General features: G+C 35.6%; 1 protein-coding gene across 6 annotated transcripts in view; it reads right to left on the bottom strand.

Annotated features, from left to right (window-relative positions):
- Positions 1 to 14,219, bottom strand: part of ATG5 (autophagy related 5) — a 35,919-nt gene extending 21,700 nt beyond the window's left edge. For 2 of the 6 annotated variants that reach the window (XM_026726665.2, XM_087913605.1), the window contains exons 1-5: positions 14,079 to 14,112; positions 11,289 to 11,450; positions 9,604 to 9,731; positions 2,810 to 2,888; positions 1,206 to 1,368 (exon numbers count right to left, since the gene is read on the bottom strand). In XM_026726665.2, coding sequence (XP_026582450.1) covers positions 1,206 to 1,368; positions 2,810 to 2,888; positions 9,604 to 9,731; positions 11,289 to 11,396 — 478 coding nt within the window. In that variant the 5' untranslated portion in view covers positions 11,397 to 11,450; positions 14,079 to 14,112. Of the gene's footprint in view, positions 1 to 1,205; positions 1,369 to 2,809; positions 2,889 to 9,603; positions 9,732 to 11,288; positions 11,451 to 13,595; positions 14,113 to 14,151 lie in introns of those variants that run through there. The other 4 variants (XM_087913603.1, XM_087913597.1, XM_087913595.1 and 1 more) reach the window with 4 other exon arrangements.
- Positions 14,220 to 14,492: the final 273 nt, after the last annotated feature.

Here is a 14,492-nt window from a genome sequence, read left to right as displayed (position 1 = left end):
AATGAAAGCCATACTGAAAGATGCAGCATGTATTTTAAAAAGTTATCTTGGTTTCATAGGTTTTTTCTTATTTCTCTTTTACTAATGGCTCAAACACAAAATTAGCCTTTGAAAGTTTTCAAAATATTATCTGTTGAGTTCTACAGGTGCAGTTTCCAGTGACACACACTGAAACCTATACAACCAACATTTCTGGTCAACTTCTTATCTTGGATCACCACAAAGTTCACCCAATCAACACAAGCAACATGTCTGCTCCAAATCTTGAATATCAAAACTGATTAAACAATCCTAAGCAGTTCAACTCACTTTTTGATTATTAATATTTTCAAGTGTCCTCTTTCCATACGTTTCAAATATTAAGCTAAGGGACGCTGACTATTCTAATTTTTGCTGAGATGAAAATAAATTAAATAATGTGTGGTTAGATAGTCTTATATAAGAGTTTTATATGAACCAGCACCTAGATCAAGGGTCTTCAAACCTGGCAAGTTTAAGAGTTGTAGACTTCAACTCTCAGAATTTCTAAGCTAACATGACTGGAGAAGGAATTCTGCGAGTTGAAGACCACAAGTCTTAAAGCTGTCAAGTTTGAAGAGCCCTGACCTAGATCATTATCAAAAGAATGGAACTATTGACTGATAAGGTCTCTCTCCTTGTCCTGCCTTTACGGTTCCCTATCCTGGTGTGACTTATTGCTGCTCCAATCGATCAGTACCCTCAGTTATTCTTATTAATGCCAGCAGCCCAACACCAAGTTACTGCAGATCAGTAAGAGATGCGGTGTTCAGATCAATGTTGGGCATGATCTACCACTTCTTAATCAAAAGTTGACAAAGGATAGCAATGGTTAACCTGTGTGTTATAAAATGATCTTAACAAACAAGATTGAATTATGTCCAAATAACTTAAGACCTTGATGACAAAATATATACAGTTCTTTCATTCCAATTGCTTGAGTTTCAGAAGTACAAGTAGAAACTGGAAATGACTTACAACAGAGGTCAAACTTGACTCCTTTAAGACTTGTGGACTTCAGTTCCCAGAATTCCTCCTCCAGTCACGTTAGCCCAGGAATTCTGGGAGTTGAAGTCCACAAGTCTTAAACTTGCCAAGTTTGAAGAGCCTTGATTTACAATATTACTCAGCCCTAGGTTTTTTTCAAGTGATTGAATATACATACTTCACTTAAAAGTGGCTCTTACCATTCTGTAACCCCATCCAAAGTTGCTTATGATCCTTTTTTTGCATTTCATTGATTACTTGACTCTTATGCTTTAAGGCATCTGCTTCTTTTATACAAGCCATGAAATGAGCTTCAATTACTTCCTTAGAGGAGCAATGCAGAAGATCTTTTTCTGGAAAGTTCTAGAAATATAAAATTGTAATCAAATTCAAAATATACTCAAAAGTACTTTAGAGCAGGGGTCTCCAACCTTGACAACTTTAAGACCTGTGGACTTCAACTCCCAGAACAGTTGAACAGTTTTCAACTGATCAGTTTTTCAGTTCTGAAGAATTGAATGAAGAAACTTCCTGGATGAGAAGTGAAATATTTTCAAAGAAAAAAAACCAAGACAGTTCAGTTGCCTTTTGGAAAAAGCAGTTTTGGGACAACCATGACCTGGATGATTGAGTATCTCCATAGACATTTTATTGTCTGACAAGCAAAGCCAATGGGGAAGCCAGATTCACTTAACAACTATGCTACCGACTTAACAACTGCAGTGATTCACTTAACAACTGTGGCAGGAAATATTGTAACATGGGGCGAAACCTATTTAACAATTGTCTTGTTTGTAAATGAAAATTTTAGGCAAATTTGTGGTCATAAGTCGAGGACTGCCTGTATTAGGAAAAATTGGCAATATATCAAGACATAATATGATAGAGAAATGTACTTTACTAGGTTTACAATTTAGCAATAAATACACTAACTCATAGCAACTAGTTTCCAACAAGGAAGAATGATTAATGATCTATGCATTCAATAGTGAGCCAACTTTTAGTATTGAAGTCAATATGCAGGACTGTGGCTTATTCGAGAAAGCCATGAATTGCTCATAGTATATTAACTACATGTATCTATATGTAAGATCCCTGGTGATGCAGTGGTTAGAATGGAGCAAGCTAACTCTGCCCACAGCCTAGAGTTTAATCCTGATGGGCTCAAGGTTGATTCAGTCTTCCATCCTTCCAAGGTGGGTAAAATGACAACTCAGATTGTTGGGGGCAATATGCTGACATTGTAAATGGCTCAGAGAATGCTGTAAACAAGGGGTCCCTAACCTCCAAGTCACAGCCTGCTGGGAACCAGGCCACACAAGCATTGGGTGAGCACGCAAAACTCTATTTGTGCAAGCAGCAGGTGCACATGCACCAACTTGTGCAAAACCATTCCCTCTCTCACCCACCATTGCCACCCCCACCAGTCTACAGAGCCAGAAAGGTTGGGGACCACTGCTACAAATCACTATGGAGTGGTATGTAAATCTAAGTGCTATTGCTTCTATTGCTATTGCTATTATGAAAGTGGGTAGGCAACTTTTAATAAAAATTTCAATTTTTCTTCCATTCTTTTCAGCCCACCCCCAATGCTATTACAACTACATTTTTTAAACTGATAGTGAGAATGGAGAGTATTAAAACATATTACTCTGAAAACAAATAATAATAATAATATATAAATTCTTTACTTGTTATCAGTTGATATTTACCATTTCCTTTCCATTCCAGAAATTAAAGCATAAATCCTACTTCTAATACATCTTTTTGAAGTATATATTAAAGAGATATATTGCTTATATACCTTAAAATGTACTGTGATATTCCATGGAAGGGCTGCATTTGAAGCATGAAGATCAAATAGTAAACCAATGGGATAGTGCCTAAAAAGCAGAGAGCATGGTAATAGTAACAATCTCCATTGCAAGAACTGTAAAAGAACATAGTAACTTATTTAGTAGTGCCTACAGCCTCTGAAAATGATAAACAAATCAAACTTAGTGCATTCTTTTTATTTATTTAAAAAAATCCTCCTAAATTCTGAAAAGATGAATGCTTACACTCCATTTCCTTTGTAATTAGGTCATCAAATTCCTCAAACCCTGCAAAAATGTGTAATCTCATGTTAAATAGATTAATAGTATAACGCCTTCCATAAAGTTTTAAAACAAATAGCCAGCCATGTATATCAGCTATTTAATGTTCCTTATAGTCTAGTATATAATCATTGTGCAGAGAATGGAGTCATACTTTTGGAAATCAGTTACAGAAAAAAGATCAAATAACATCCTAGTTACACCAAATACTTTCACAATGGTCCAAAGATCAAATGCTCACATAACTAGCATGATGGCTGCTGCCAGTGGTAGTTACCCTAATGATTCTGACAAAACAATTCTAACCAGGTCATTAACCAAATCATTTTAGCAATAAATGCTGAATTGTCTTCTAGCAGAGTTTTGGGGAATTGGAGGTTTCTGCTCTGATTTTCAACTGTTTATTATTTGCAAACGTGGAATTGTGTTTCATTTTTTTATGGTTTAGGACAATAATCCGGAATCAGAAAACATGATTTAAATTTACTGGTTTCCTAAACTCATTTTTCTCTGATTTGAGTCTCTCCGGTGATTTTGATTTACGCTATATTTAACCATCAGCCCTGCTAACTAGTTCTGATAATGGCTGATAAACTCCTGACAGGATTCAGATTTAGAAAGTATACCTTAGTTTTGCATTTAAAGTTAACCACTTTTTATCCAAATTGGTCATCATGAAAAAGTATGCTATCTGAAAAATGAAAAGAAGAATTTGCATGCATTTCTCTGGTACACCAGAAATTCTATATTTACGCATACTTTGACATTCCTGGTTTGATCCTTTTAATAAACAAAAAGTTTGAGCAGAAAGGAAAGGCCATCTACATCCTCACAATATAGCCTACTTTTTGTTGCTTAGTTGGCAATATTTTTTTTTGCTTAAATCAGATAGTGACATCACTGCTACAGAAAGATAGGCATATTAATAAGCTGCTTAGTAACCACACCTCCTCTTCCATTTCCAATGAGAAATATACTAATATTGTAGGTGTAACAGAATTAAGCTGAATGATAGAGAGAATATGAATTTGACAGATATCTCCAGATAAAAATATAATAATTTGACATACAATATTCATGAATACGCTTCAATATATTTTAAATAAGAATTGAGGTAATACCTTTTTCATATTATTTTAGAGGAAATCTTTGAGGAAATAGCATAAGAGCAAAAGCAGCTACAGCTGTATACATATCACTCATCTTCTAAAGTAGTTTTGTCTAGGATACATTAATAATACCCCACAAACAAAGGTCTATCCATATCACACTAAGAAAAGCACTCACTACTCACTGTTTTACCTTGAAAATTCTTTTTTAATGCTTGTCTTGTGTGAAGAAAATGTTTGTCGAGATACAGCATGAACTGCATAGCTACACTATGTTACTAAGAAATCTCAAGGGTTTATGTCGAGAGTCTGCTACTAATAGCAGCATAGTAAAATATCCAAGTTCCATAATTTTATAGGTAAACTACCATCAGTGCTACAGTTCTGGACCAGATGTTGATTGGGGAAAATAACTACTTCTTTATTTTACAACACCATTTTGTCAGAGACAAATTCTTTACTTAGGTCATTTTGCTTTTCTGTAAAGCAAAAGTGGAATAAATTTGTGTCTTATTAGGCTTCTATCAATCACGTTAAAAAGTGGGGGGCAGTTCTAGCTAGCAGATTGGCTAAAATCCTGCAAGTATAGGAAAATTTGTAACAGCTTTATAGAAGAAGAGAGCACAGGTTAAGAAAAGTAGAGAGAAGATTTTGAGCTCTCTATATAGGCAAAGTAAATCAAATGGTTCTTCTAAACTAATCTTCAATTCCAAAAATTCATGTTTGTCTTTTAGATTTTTGAGAAAGTCATCAAATAAAAACCTCCAACCCATGTCTAACTTCATGTTCTCTAAATTTTACTGGTTTTATTGGTGTCAAACTTCAAAGTTGATGCAGACAAAAACTGAAAGCAATATTTAAAACAATAAAGCAGGCAGATGGATTCTCTAAAGCTGCAAGATACATTATTAGACATAATATTTGCCACAGAAACCCTATTATTACTTAAAAATCTTAATTCTTAGCAAAAAATGCCATGTAAGAGTACAATGCTGGCATGTGTAAAAACCCTCTCCAAAAATAAATACATTTTTGTACTATAAGACAATACCTTTGTAATATACAACGAAACTTTTACTTTACAGTGATGATACAGTTTCTCAGGTCATATATTTTTATAGCTGTAAACTGTAACTATATGGTAGCAATATTTTTCTACTAACTTTCAGGGAATTTTGAAGTTCTTAAAGCCCTCTGTGAAACATGAGACTAAAAACTTTTTATAACGGAATACCAATAATTTTAAGACAGAATACCAATAATCAGAATGGGAATGCATCATGTTTTTTTAAAAAGTGAAATTGTATCATTCACCACAAGGGAATCTACTATAACAAGAATATGCACCTAACAGACACTGAAGTCAAGAGTGATATGAAAGACACTGTTTTCAACAACAAAATGGCCAAGAGCTAGATCTAGATCTACATATCCTCAAAACTATATTGTCATTAAAACTTGCATGTATCCATAAATGTTTGTTACCAATAACTAAATATTAATATTAATAGAAGAAACATAAGATTAGCATAACAAAGCACAAGCTAGAATTTCATTCTAATTTGGAAATACGATATTCATTATGAAGCATATGCATTATTTAATAACTTCAGCCTAATAAAATACGTCATACTTTTTACTTGCTTAATTTCCTGTACCATAAAAAAAATAAAAAACCATATAAAAAGCTAAACATGGCATATAGGATAGAAGTGTTATATGTAGTTATTTAGCACCATCTGCTGGTTGTGATAAACTAAAGACTGATATCAATACACATATTCAATAGCTAGTTGCAAGAATGTTTCAGTTCCTTGAAGACTAAATCATTTATGCCACGATTGCTACAAAAATATGTTAGACTTCAATATATTGTTGCAACACATTATGTTTTTAAACAATATCAGATATTACTATAGATTAATATAACCAAACTCTTAATATAGATGTTCTAAAATGGTAGGACAGCTCTATCAATCAATTTAAAAAAACACCAGAAAAGAACAAATCATTCAACTGGAATTATTATTATTTCAATATTGTGCAACTGAAGAATTGAAAAAAATGTATTAAAAATAGTTAACGGAATGATCTTCACAGACGAAAGTCTATGTGAAGTAGTATACAGTAGCATAGCCCAAAAAGACTATCTGCAACGACTGAAGAGGTAAAAAGGGAGAAGTAGGTAAGTGGGAATAAACCTATAAAGTAGATATAGAAAGTCTACCACCCTATTAAAATACCAGATTTCTGAGATATTAAAAAAAATCAGAGAAAGTTAAATCACAATTTTTTCCACCTTTAATATAAGCATATCAGCTGTACAATTCAACTGAAAACAAATTGGAAAGTGTAAGTGGAAAGAAATAAAAAGCTTACAATAACATGATTTCACAAGTGGTCACATCCTCTGACATATAAGGATGTGGCTGTGTTCAGAATTCATCAATCACATTCAAACTGATGGTAAATGGTATTCAGTGTACACCTACCATCAATTAATGTGACTCTGATGAAGCCCATTTAAGTTCAACTGTTCTAGTAGGATTTTTCTGACATTTATTCAGTTGTTTTTACAGTAAAGGCCATGACCTTCAAAGAGCTTACAAAGCATCAAAGAAATCTCTTGGTTGGAAGGTATCAGTCGGAGAAAGGGGCAAAATGTTTCCAAGATATCGTATATACATTGGAACACAGTGAAGAAAGTCATCAACAAGTGGGAAAAATATGGCACCCAACTGTGACATTACCAAGAACCGGATGTCCATCTAAAACTGATGAAAAAAACAAGAAGAAAACTGGATTGAGAAGCTGCATAGAGGCCTTCAGCAACATTAACAAAGCTGCAGGAATTTCTGGGGTAGGATGGCAAGGCAGTAGCCTTTTTTTACAACAAAAAACATCCAGGTCTGGCTATGTTTTGCAAAAACCTACATCAAGTCTGACAAAAGCAAGTGGGAAAATTGTCTTATGATCTGATGACACCAACATTTTGACCATAATTCCAAAAAGTTTGTTTTGCGCAAAATAGCACTGAGCATTACCAAAAGTACATCGTACCCACAGTAAAGCAGGGTAGTGGCAGCATTATGCTTTGGGGCTGCTTTTCTTCAGCTGGAACTGGGGCTTTAGTCAAGGTAGATGGAATTATGAACAGTTCCAATTATCAGTCAATTTTGGCACAAAACCTTCAGGCCTCTGCTAAAATACTGCAGATAAGAGGAATTATCTACATGACAATGGCCAAAAGCATATTATAATTTTCCCCTAAAAGATTTGATGTTTTTCAACTGAGTTGTATAACTTACTGCATATGTTAAAGGTAGAAAAAGATTCTGATTATCTTGGTCTGATTTTTTTACCTCTCAAAAACCTGGCATTTAAAAAGGATGTATAGATTTCTACATCCTCTGTATGTTTGCCAATAGCAGGCTGTCCTCCAATAGTGTTCCCAAGAGCTGCATTGAGTCCTATATGGTTGGCCCTGCCATTCGTAATTCTGAGTAAAGCCCCAGAATACTGAGATAAGAAAGCTGAATCTGCCTCTTTTCGGCATCAACCCAGATTCTAGGAACTATAAATTTCGTACATAACAGCAATTGTAAAGTATTCCTGACCTTAAGCTCTATGGATTTAACACAGAAAGAGTATCAACAGCATATGCTCTCCCTTCATTAATGCATTTGCTATAAAAACAACAAAGTAGCTGTTGAAGAGATGTATCAAAATACTATTTTGATCACTCACCTTTGAAGAAAACCATGCAATTAAATTATTTTATGTAAAGGGTACAATAAGATCAGACATGCGATTTTAACGGTACATCATAAAACTTATATAAAGAATGGGTTTTAAATAATAAATTAAATAATAGTATTCAAAATTGATTTTTTTAAAAAGACATGGAAGTAAAATAAAGGAAAAAAATGAAATTAAAATGAATATAAAATGAGTGCGGAAAAGGCAAGTATACACTTCCTAACAGCATGAGCAGAAGTTTGTATAAAGAAAGATGTGGAAACTGCTCCGAACGGAAGACAAAAAAACCCCAAATTTTTGACAGCCTCTTAGAAGTGTGTAATGTTTGGCTATTAGTAAATACGAACAGGATGCTTATTGACATTATGTGAAATGGGGTGTAAATAAGTAGAACAATGCACATATAAAAATGAGAACTCCAGAAGTGGGTATGAAAGAACAATGCTGTGTAAATTGTGCAGAGAAAAAATATGGCTGCCAAAAGTACAGGCAAGAAGAGCAATTTTAAAATTAAAAGAGGAAGAAAAGTTGGAAAGTGATTTTGATGGAAATATAAAATTGCATGAAAGTAGATGAAAAGCATAGAACTTCTTATGAAATAACTGCCAAATTAATATCCAGGAAGAAACAGAATGGAAACCATAAATGTTGTGAGAATGTTTGAAACTATTAAGATGTACCAGTAGATGCTTTTATTGCATTGTTTATATTACACATAATGGGATTAAATATTTTAGGAAAGCTTGCACTTGTATCCACTCCCTTATTTGCAAAATGTATAATACAATAATTAAGGTGCATGCAAATGTTTTATGTCAGGAAGAGACTATAAGAACATGATTTCTGTTCTGCCCTACCCCTTCCTTGCTAAAATGCTAATTACTTGGCATGTGTATTAATAATTAAGTACCATATTTAAATATGCTTAAAGCTAAACAATTCCAAGCTCTTTTCAAATTCTAATTGAGATTAGCAAAGATTCTTGCTTAATCACAATCATTACTACTCTGTTATGGATATGGTACAGCTATTTATATCTTAGAAAATATGGGTATGCAGTAGCAGAAGAAATACTGATAGGCATTTTCTTCTTTAGTCTGTGCGAGTAATTTACCAACCAGGATTCATATCTAAGGTAGTATAACCAAAATTTGAAACAAGCAAACATTCATTTAACCAGAAATCACCATCAGTACAACAGCTTCTTCAAGCAGATTCCATGTGTGCCAAAATAAAAGAAAGATTGATGCAAATAATCTCATCAATCACTCCTGAATTAAGCAATGGGAGAATAATCTCTGCACGAGACATAACTTTACTGTTACATAACAGATAAATGTTAAAACTTTAAATCCATAAACTATCATTTTATTTAACAGAAAGATTAGCTCATGTCTAGATATATGCAATCTTTTAAAAACATGCCTCATGAAAAGAAATTTTATTTGGCATACCAACTATGTTTAACAAGATTTTTTGTTTGTTTTAGAAAAGTTTGATACAATCTTTTAGTTGATTGTGAAAATGTTAAATGGCTGCCAGCAAATCTGACTTTATAAAGCGTTGGTTGGAAATTTTCACTCCATTTAAGATTGCTGACTTGTAGAAAATATGCATTCAAAAATTTAACTCACCATTTCAAAGGGGTACCTTCATTTTCAAACCATATTTCTCCTATGTCTTCTCGTCTCATAACCTTTTGAAAATGTTTTTTCACTTTGTCAGTTACAAGTGTCAGGTAGCTTATCCTAGGTAAAAGCAGCTGAAAAACCAAGTTTGAAAAATGGATTGTGAACTGATTTCAAACAGAATGTATGGATTTCATTCAAAATTTGTGATTTAAACTAAAATATATACTATAAAATATATATGCATAACATGGGATTACCATAAAAGGAAAGAGATAGATAGAGGAATATTTCCTATTCCACCGTTATAAGATATTGCTAAAACAATAAGTCATTATTGTCTATGGGGATTCTCAGTCATTCAAGTGATGGTTGTCCCAAAGATACTTTTTCAAGAGGCAACTAGACTTCCTTCAGCTCTGAAGAAGCTTCCTGAATAAGAAGCAAAACATCTTCCAAGAAAATCCAGAAAGTCCAGTAGCCTTTTGAAAAAGCAACTTTGGAACAATAAGATATTGTTGTTGCTTCAGCCCACAAATACAAGGCTGAGCATGTTATACTTTACAGGGCAGGAAAAAGAATGCCCTTTTAATTTTACAAAACAGAATAAAATTTCTTCAGATTCCAGTCAAGGAAACATTCATTTCAGTATAATTGTGTGATTTTAAAAAACATACTGCACAATAACACCCTGGAACCACAGAAGTGAGCTTTATTGAGCTTTAGGGGACTGACATTCAAGTAATTAGGTTGAAAACTATGGGCATAAAAGTTAAAGATACAATCCACAATTACTTGCATACTAGTTAACAGATTCAGGCAAACCTTCACAGACAGAATAAAAATTTCATTAAGAAATTCATTACAAAATGTTACAATAATCATGAGTTGTAAGACATCAGTAAAAAATTTTGTTAATTTGCATTTCTTTAATGAACACTTGTAAAATAGAAAATAAATTGTCCCACATCATCATACTGTCATCTCAAAAAAGAAAAGAAAGGACTAAGAGAACAGAATGAAGAGACAAAAAGGAAGTCAATAATTTTATCAGGTCAACTCAAAATTTTCAAAATGGTGTGCATGTGGTTTGGTTTCTCAGAACTTTTCACCAGGCAAGGTAGCAAGTGAACAGTTCTTAGGAAGTCAGAAACCTGAATCAATCTAAAGTCTTACACAGCATGGATTTTGGTTAAATGTAAATTACCAAAGATCCTCTTTTTTTGTTGCCTAACATACTTTATCCTTCTCCAGTTGATGAAGCCCAGTTCATAGAACTTCACAGAGATTGAACAACTGGCCATATGTTTAAACATATATTTTTAAAAATTGAACATATGTTAGAAATGTGGGACAATGTGCCAGATAGAATAGCAGAATAAATCCTGTAACAAAATGAAATTCTATTATCAAGCTTGTTAATAACGCTGATATGAAATATTTATCCAACAATGTTTACTGACATAAAATATTTATCCAACAAAACATGATTTGTTAGGTCAAATATGCAAGACAATTACTAGATTTATACATCCTTAGTTATAGTTTACTGAACCATAAATTACTGAATAATTATATGGATTGATACATCATACTAAGCCAAAACTAAGCCACAATTTTACTTTGTATGATGTGTAAACCCAGGCACAATATTCTTCAACTATAGGTCTTTCATGGAGTGAAAGGCTTACATAGTACGGTTCCGCTTCTCTTTCGGTACTCTCATCTTGATACAACATAAAACAGGTTGGTATTCTTCCAAACCACACATCTCTGAGTACATCTTTGTCATCTGTCATTCTTCCAGGAAGTGCAGAAACACATCTAGGCTAAATTATTCCTTAGATAATCCACTATAAACAAAAAACAAAGACTCAGCTTTTAAACCCACATGAATATCTGAATCATATTACCCCTTTAGTATGGGATTTTTTTTCTTCTTGAATCTTCAAATTATGGTTAGTTGAAAAAAGTATTACTATCTTTACATTGCATAGCATCCTAACCTGTGATGATATACTTTATGAATTGATTACCTATGCTCTGAATTTCTTTAGTTAAAAATAATAAGCTTGTATAATAAACCAAATGTAGTCTAAATATTGTTGTGATGCGATTTGTTCTAACCCATTTTTCTGTTTAAGCAAATGGTAGCTTTGAAGACAAAAAGCTATTTTAGTAGGGGTGCAACTAGAAGGGAAGACAGGAACAACTGCACAGGAAAAATATGTACATGAAAATCAGAACTGATTTGACAATTCTTCTTAAAGCTAGAGAGATATATTTGCTTTAAATAATGAACAGCTTATCAAGTCCATTCTCACTTCTCAGTACACCATCAATTAAATAAAACAAAATGACAGCATGCTTTTACACAAATCTGTAATTGCCTAATATGAGGACTTTATTTACAAAATTTTCTAAAAAAATATATCCTTTTACCAATCTCAGGATAGAAGGCCAAGTCAACTTAAGCTGATCAGAATCCAAGTCCTGGCAGTGAGTTAGCCTTTTTGAGTGGCAATAGTGGCACTAGGGTTGAAGTTGTTTATAAGAGGGGGAAGACATACCAGCAGAATCAACTTAGCCATTTTCTGGATTTTTGACATACCAAGCACAAAGAATTGCCATTTCACACACTCACATACACACACACACACACAAATACTCTTTTGAGAGTGGGCATCAGAATTTTATTTTTAATGTGTCCCAGTGTGTTCAACAGGAAAAAGTGTCAATAAAAGTTTTATTTTCTTATCAAAACTTTTGCCAATCAATCAAGCCGTGGTGGTGCAGTGGCTAGTATGCAGTATTACAGGCTAACTCTGTCCACTGCCAGGAGTTCAACTCTGACTTGCTCAAGATTGACTCAGCTTTCCATCCTTCAGAAGCTGGTAAAATGAGGACCCAGATTGTTGGGACAATATGCTGACTCTCTAAACTGCCTAGAGAGGGCTGGAAAGAACTGTGAAGCCATATATAAGTCTAATTGCTATTGCTATCACTGTTTTAGACTTTTTGGAGGCAGTTACAAGTCATCCAGTGGCACTGTGATTCTGGAAACAGGACAAAGTTTCAACACTTTTCCTTGTTTTGGGGAGAGATTAACAGAGCAACTGAGAACAGAAAGCATCTGAGAAGGAAATAGTTCTTTTCCTCAAGCTCAACTCTCCAATCTTTGCTGAAGTTAATGAAATATACTTCTGAATCTCAGTAGCGCAGGGGTGTCAAACTCATGACCCGCAGGCCAGATGTGTCATGCACTGGCCATGCCCATCCCTGGTTTAGCGAAGGGTGGAAAAGTTGCGATATATCACATGATGACACAGGTTTGACACCCTGCAGCAGCGGGATTCACTGATTAACAGACAGTAAACAAACCTAACTTAAGCAATTTCACACACACACCCCCAACATCTGCATTAGCTTTCTCCAACTCAAGCACTCTCTGGCTGACGAAATGTGGACTTGTACAAGTAGCCCACGACTTACGACAGTTCATTTAGTGACCAAAGTTACAACAGCATTGAAAAAGGTGACTTATGACCTTTGTAGCGTCCCCGTGAACATTTAGATCAATGTTTAGATGCTTGGCAACTGGTTCGCCTTTATGACCATTGCTGTGTGATCACCTTTTGCAACTTTTTGATAAGCAAAGTCAATGGGGAAGCCAGACTCAAGTTAGTAACCAAGTTACTAACTTATCAACTGCAGCTATTAACAACTATGGCAAGAAAGGTCATAAAATAGAGCAAAACTCATATAAACATCTCACTTAACCAAAGAAAGTTTGGGCTGTTGTGTAAGTCGAGGACTGCCTATACTCCAGAGTTTCCAGCCCACAGGAAACTGAAGTGAATGCTGGGAACTTGTCCAAATAGCCTGGAGGATGGCGTTGGATGACTTATATTATGGCAGACAATCAAGCTTACTTAAGACTGGGGGAGAGGCCACCTGGCATTCCCCAACAGTTTGGATCTCATAACCCGGGAACTCACCAAAAAGTCACGTTAGTTGGGATTTATAGGATTTATAAAGTTAGCAACGGTTAATTCACCAGATGTCCAGTGAATACTATTGGAGGAAACGCCATGCAAAGGCTATATAAGCCGCATGCAATCTCTTGAGGCAACAGAGCAGGGAACCTTTTTGGAAACCCACCCCGGTGTTTCCCAAATTAATTCGGGGCGGGGGACGGCTCTTCAGCACGACCTTCTTATGCCGTGGGAAGGGAGCGGGCGCGTATGCAATGCACCTCCTTGCACGATTAAAGCGCCGCCTGCAGCGGCGCCGGGAAAGCCCCGCATAGGAGGAAAGGGGCGCGAGGAAAAGGAAGACCACAACTCTCCGTCTCGCGGAGGGGAAGGGAGGGGGTGGGTGAGAGAGGAGCGAAGGTTGCCCCCCGGCCCCCCCACACACACCGCATCTGCCGTTCGGATGCCCCGAGACCCAACAGAGGGAAGAGGCAACGCAACCGTTACCTGCCAGTCCGTTTCCGTCTCCAGCCGCGCCCCCACCTCTCCGCCCTTCCGCTAGCCACTCTCTCACTCGCACCTCTCTACAACGCGCAAACTCCACTCGCCCCGCCCACCAAAGAGGTCTTCCTTTTAAAGACGCCGAGTCTTGGGGGGGGGGAAGAGTCACGTGACTCAACTCGAGTCTTCCAAACCTCCCAGACCGGAGAGCTATTGTTTTGGTTTCCTGTTGCAACCCGGAAGTGCTGGATAATCATAGAGACTACAGAAACAGGACGTCCTCGCGAGCTGAGTTCGGCTTTGCTGAAGCTGCCCTCCAGGGGGCAGTATATTCCCCAGATTCATTTTTATTGGTGGCCTGGCAGGTGATTCCAGGGCGCGCATGACAGTCGATGAATTAAGCCTCCCAACCTTTTTTGC

The sequence above is a fragment of the Pseudonaja textilis genome, chromosome 1 (assembly GCF_049901715.1).
Source record: "Pseudonaja textilis isolate UNSWEBS1 chromosome 1, rPseTex1.2, whole genome shotgun sequence".
NCBI classification, from domain to species: Eukaryota; Metazoa; Chordata; class Lepidosauria; order Squamata; family Elapidae; genus Pseudonaja; species Pseudonaja textilis.
Note: the sequence above shows the minus strand (reverse complement) of the source record. Positions and strands in the feature narration are given on the sequence as shown.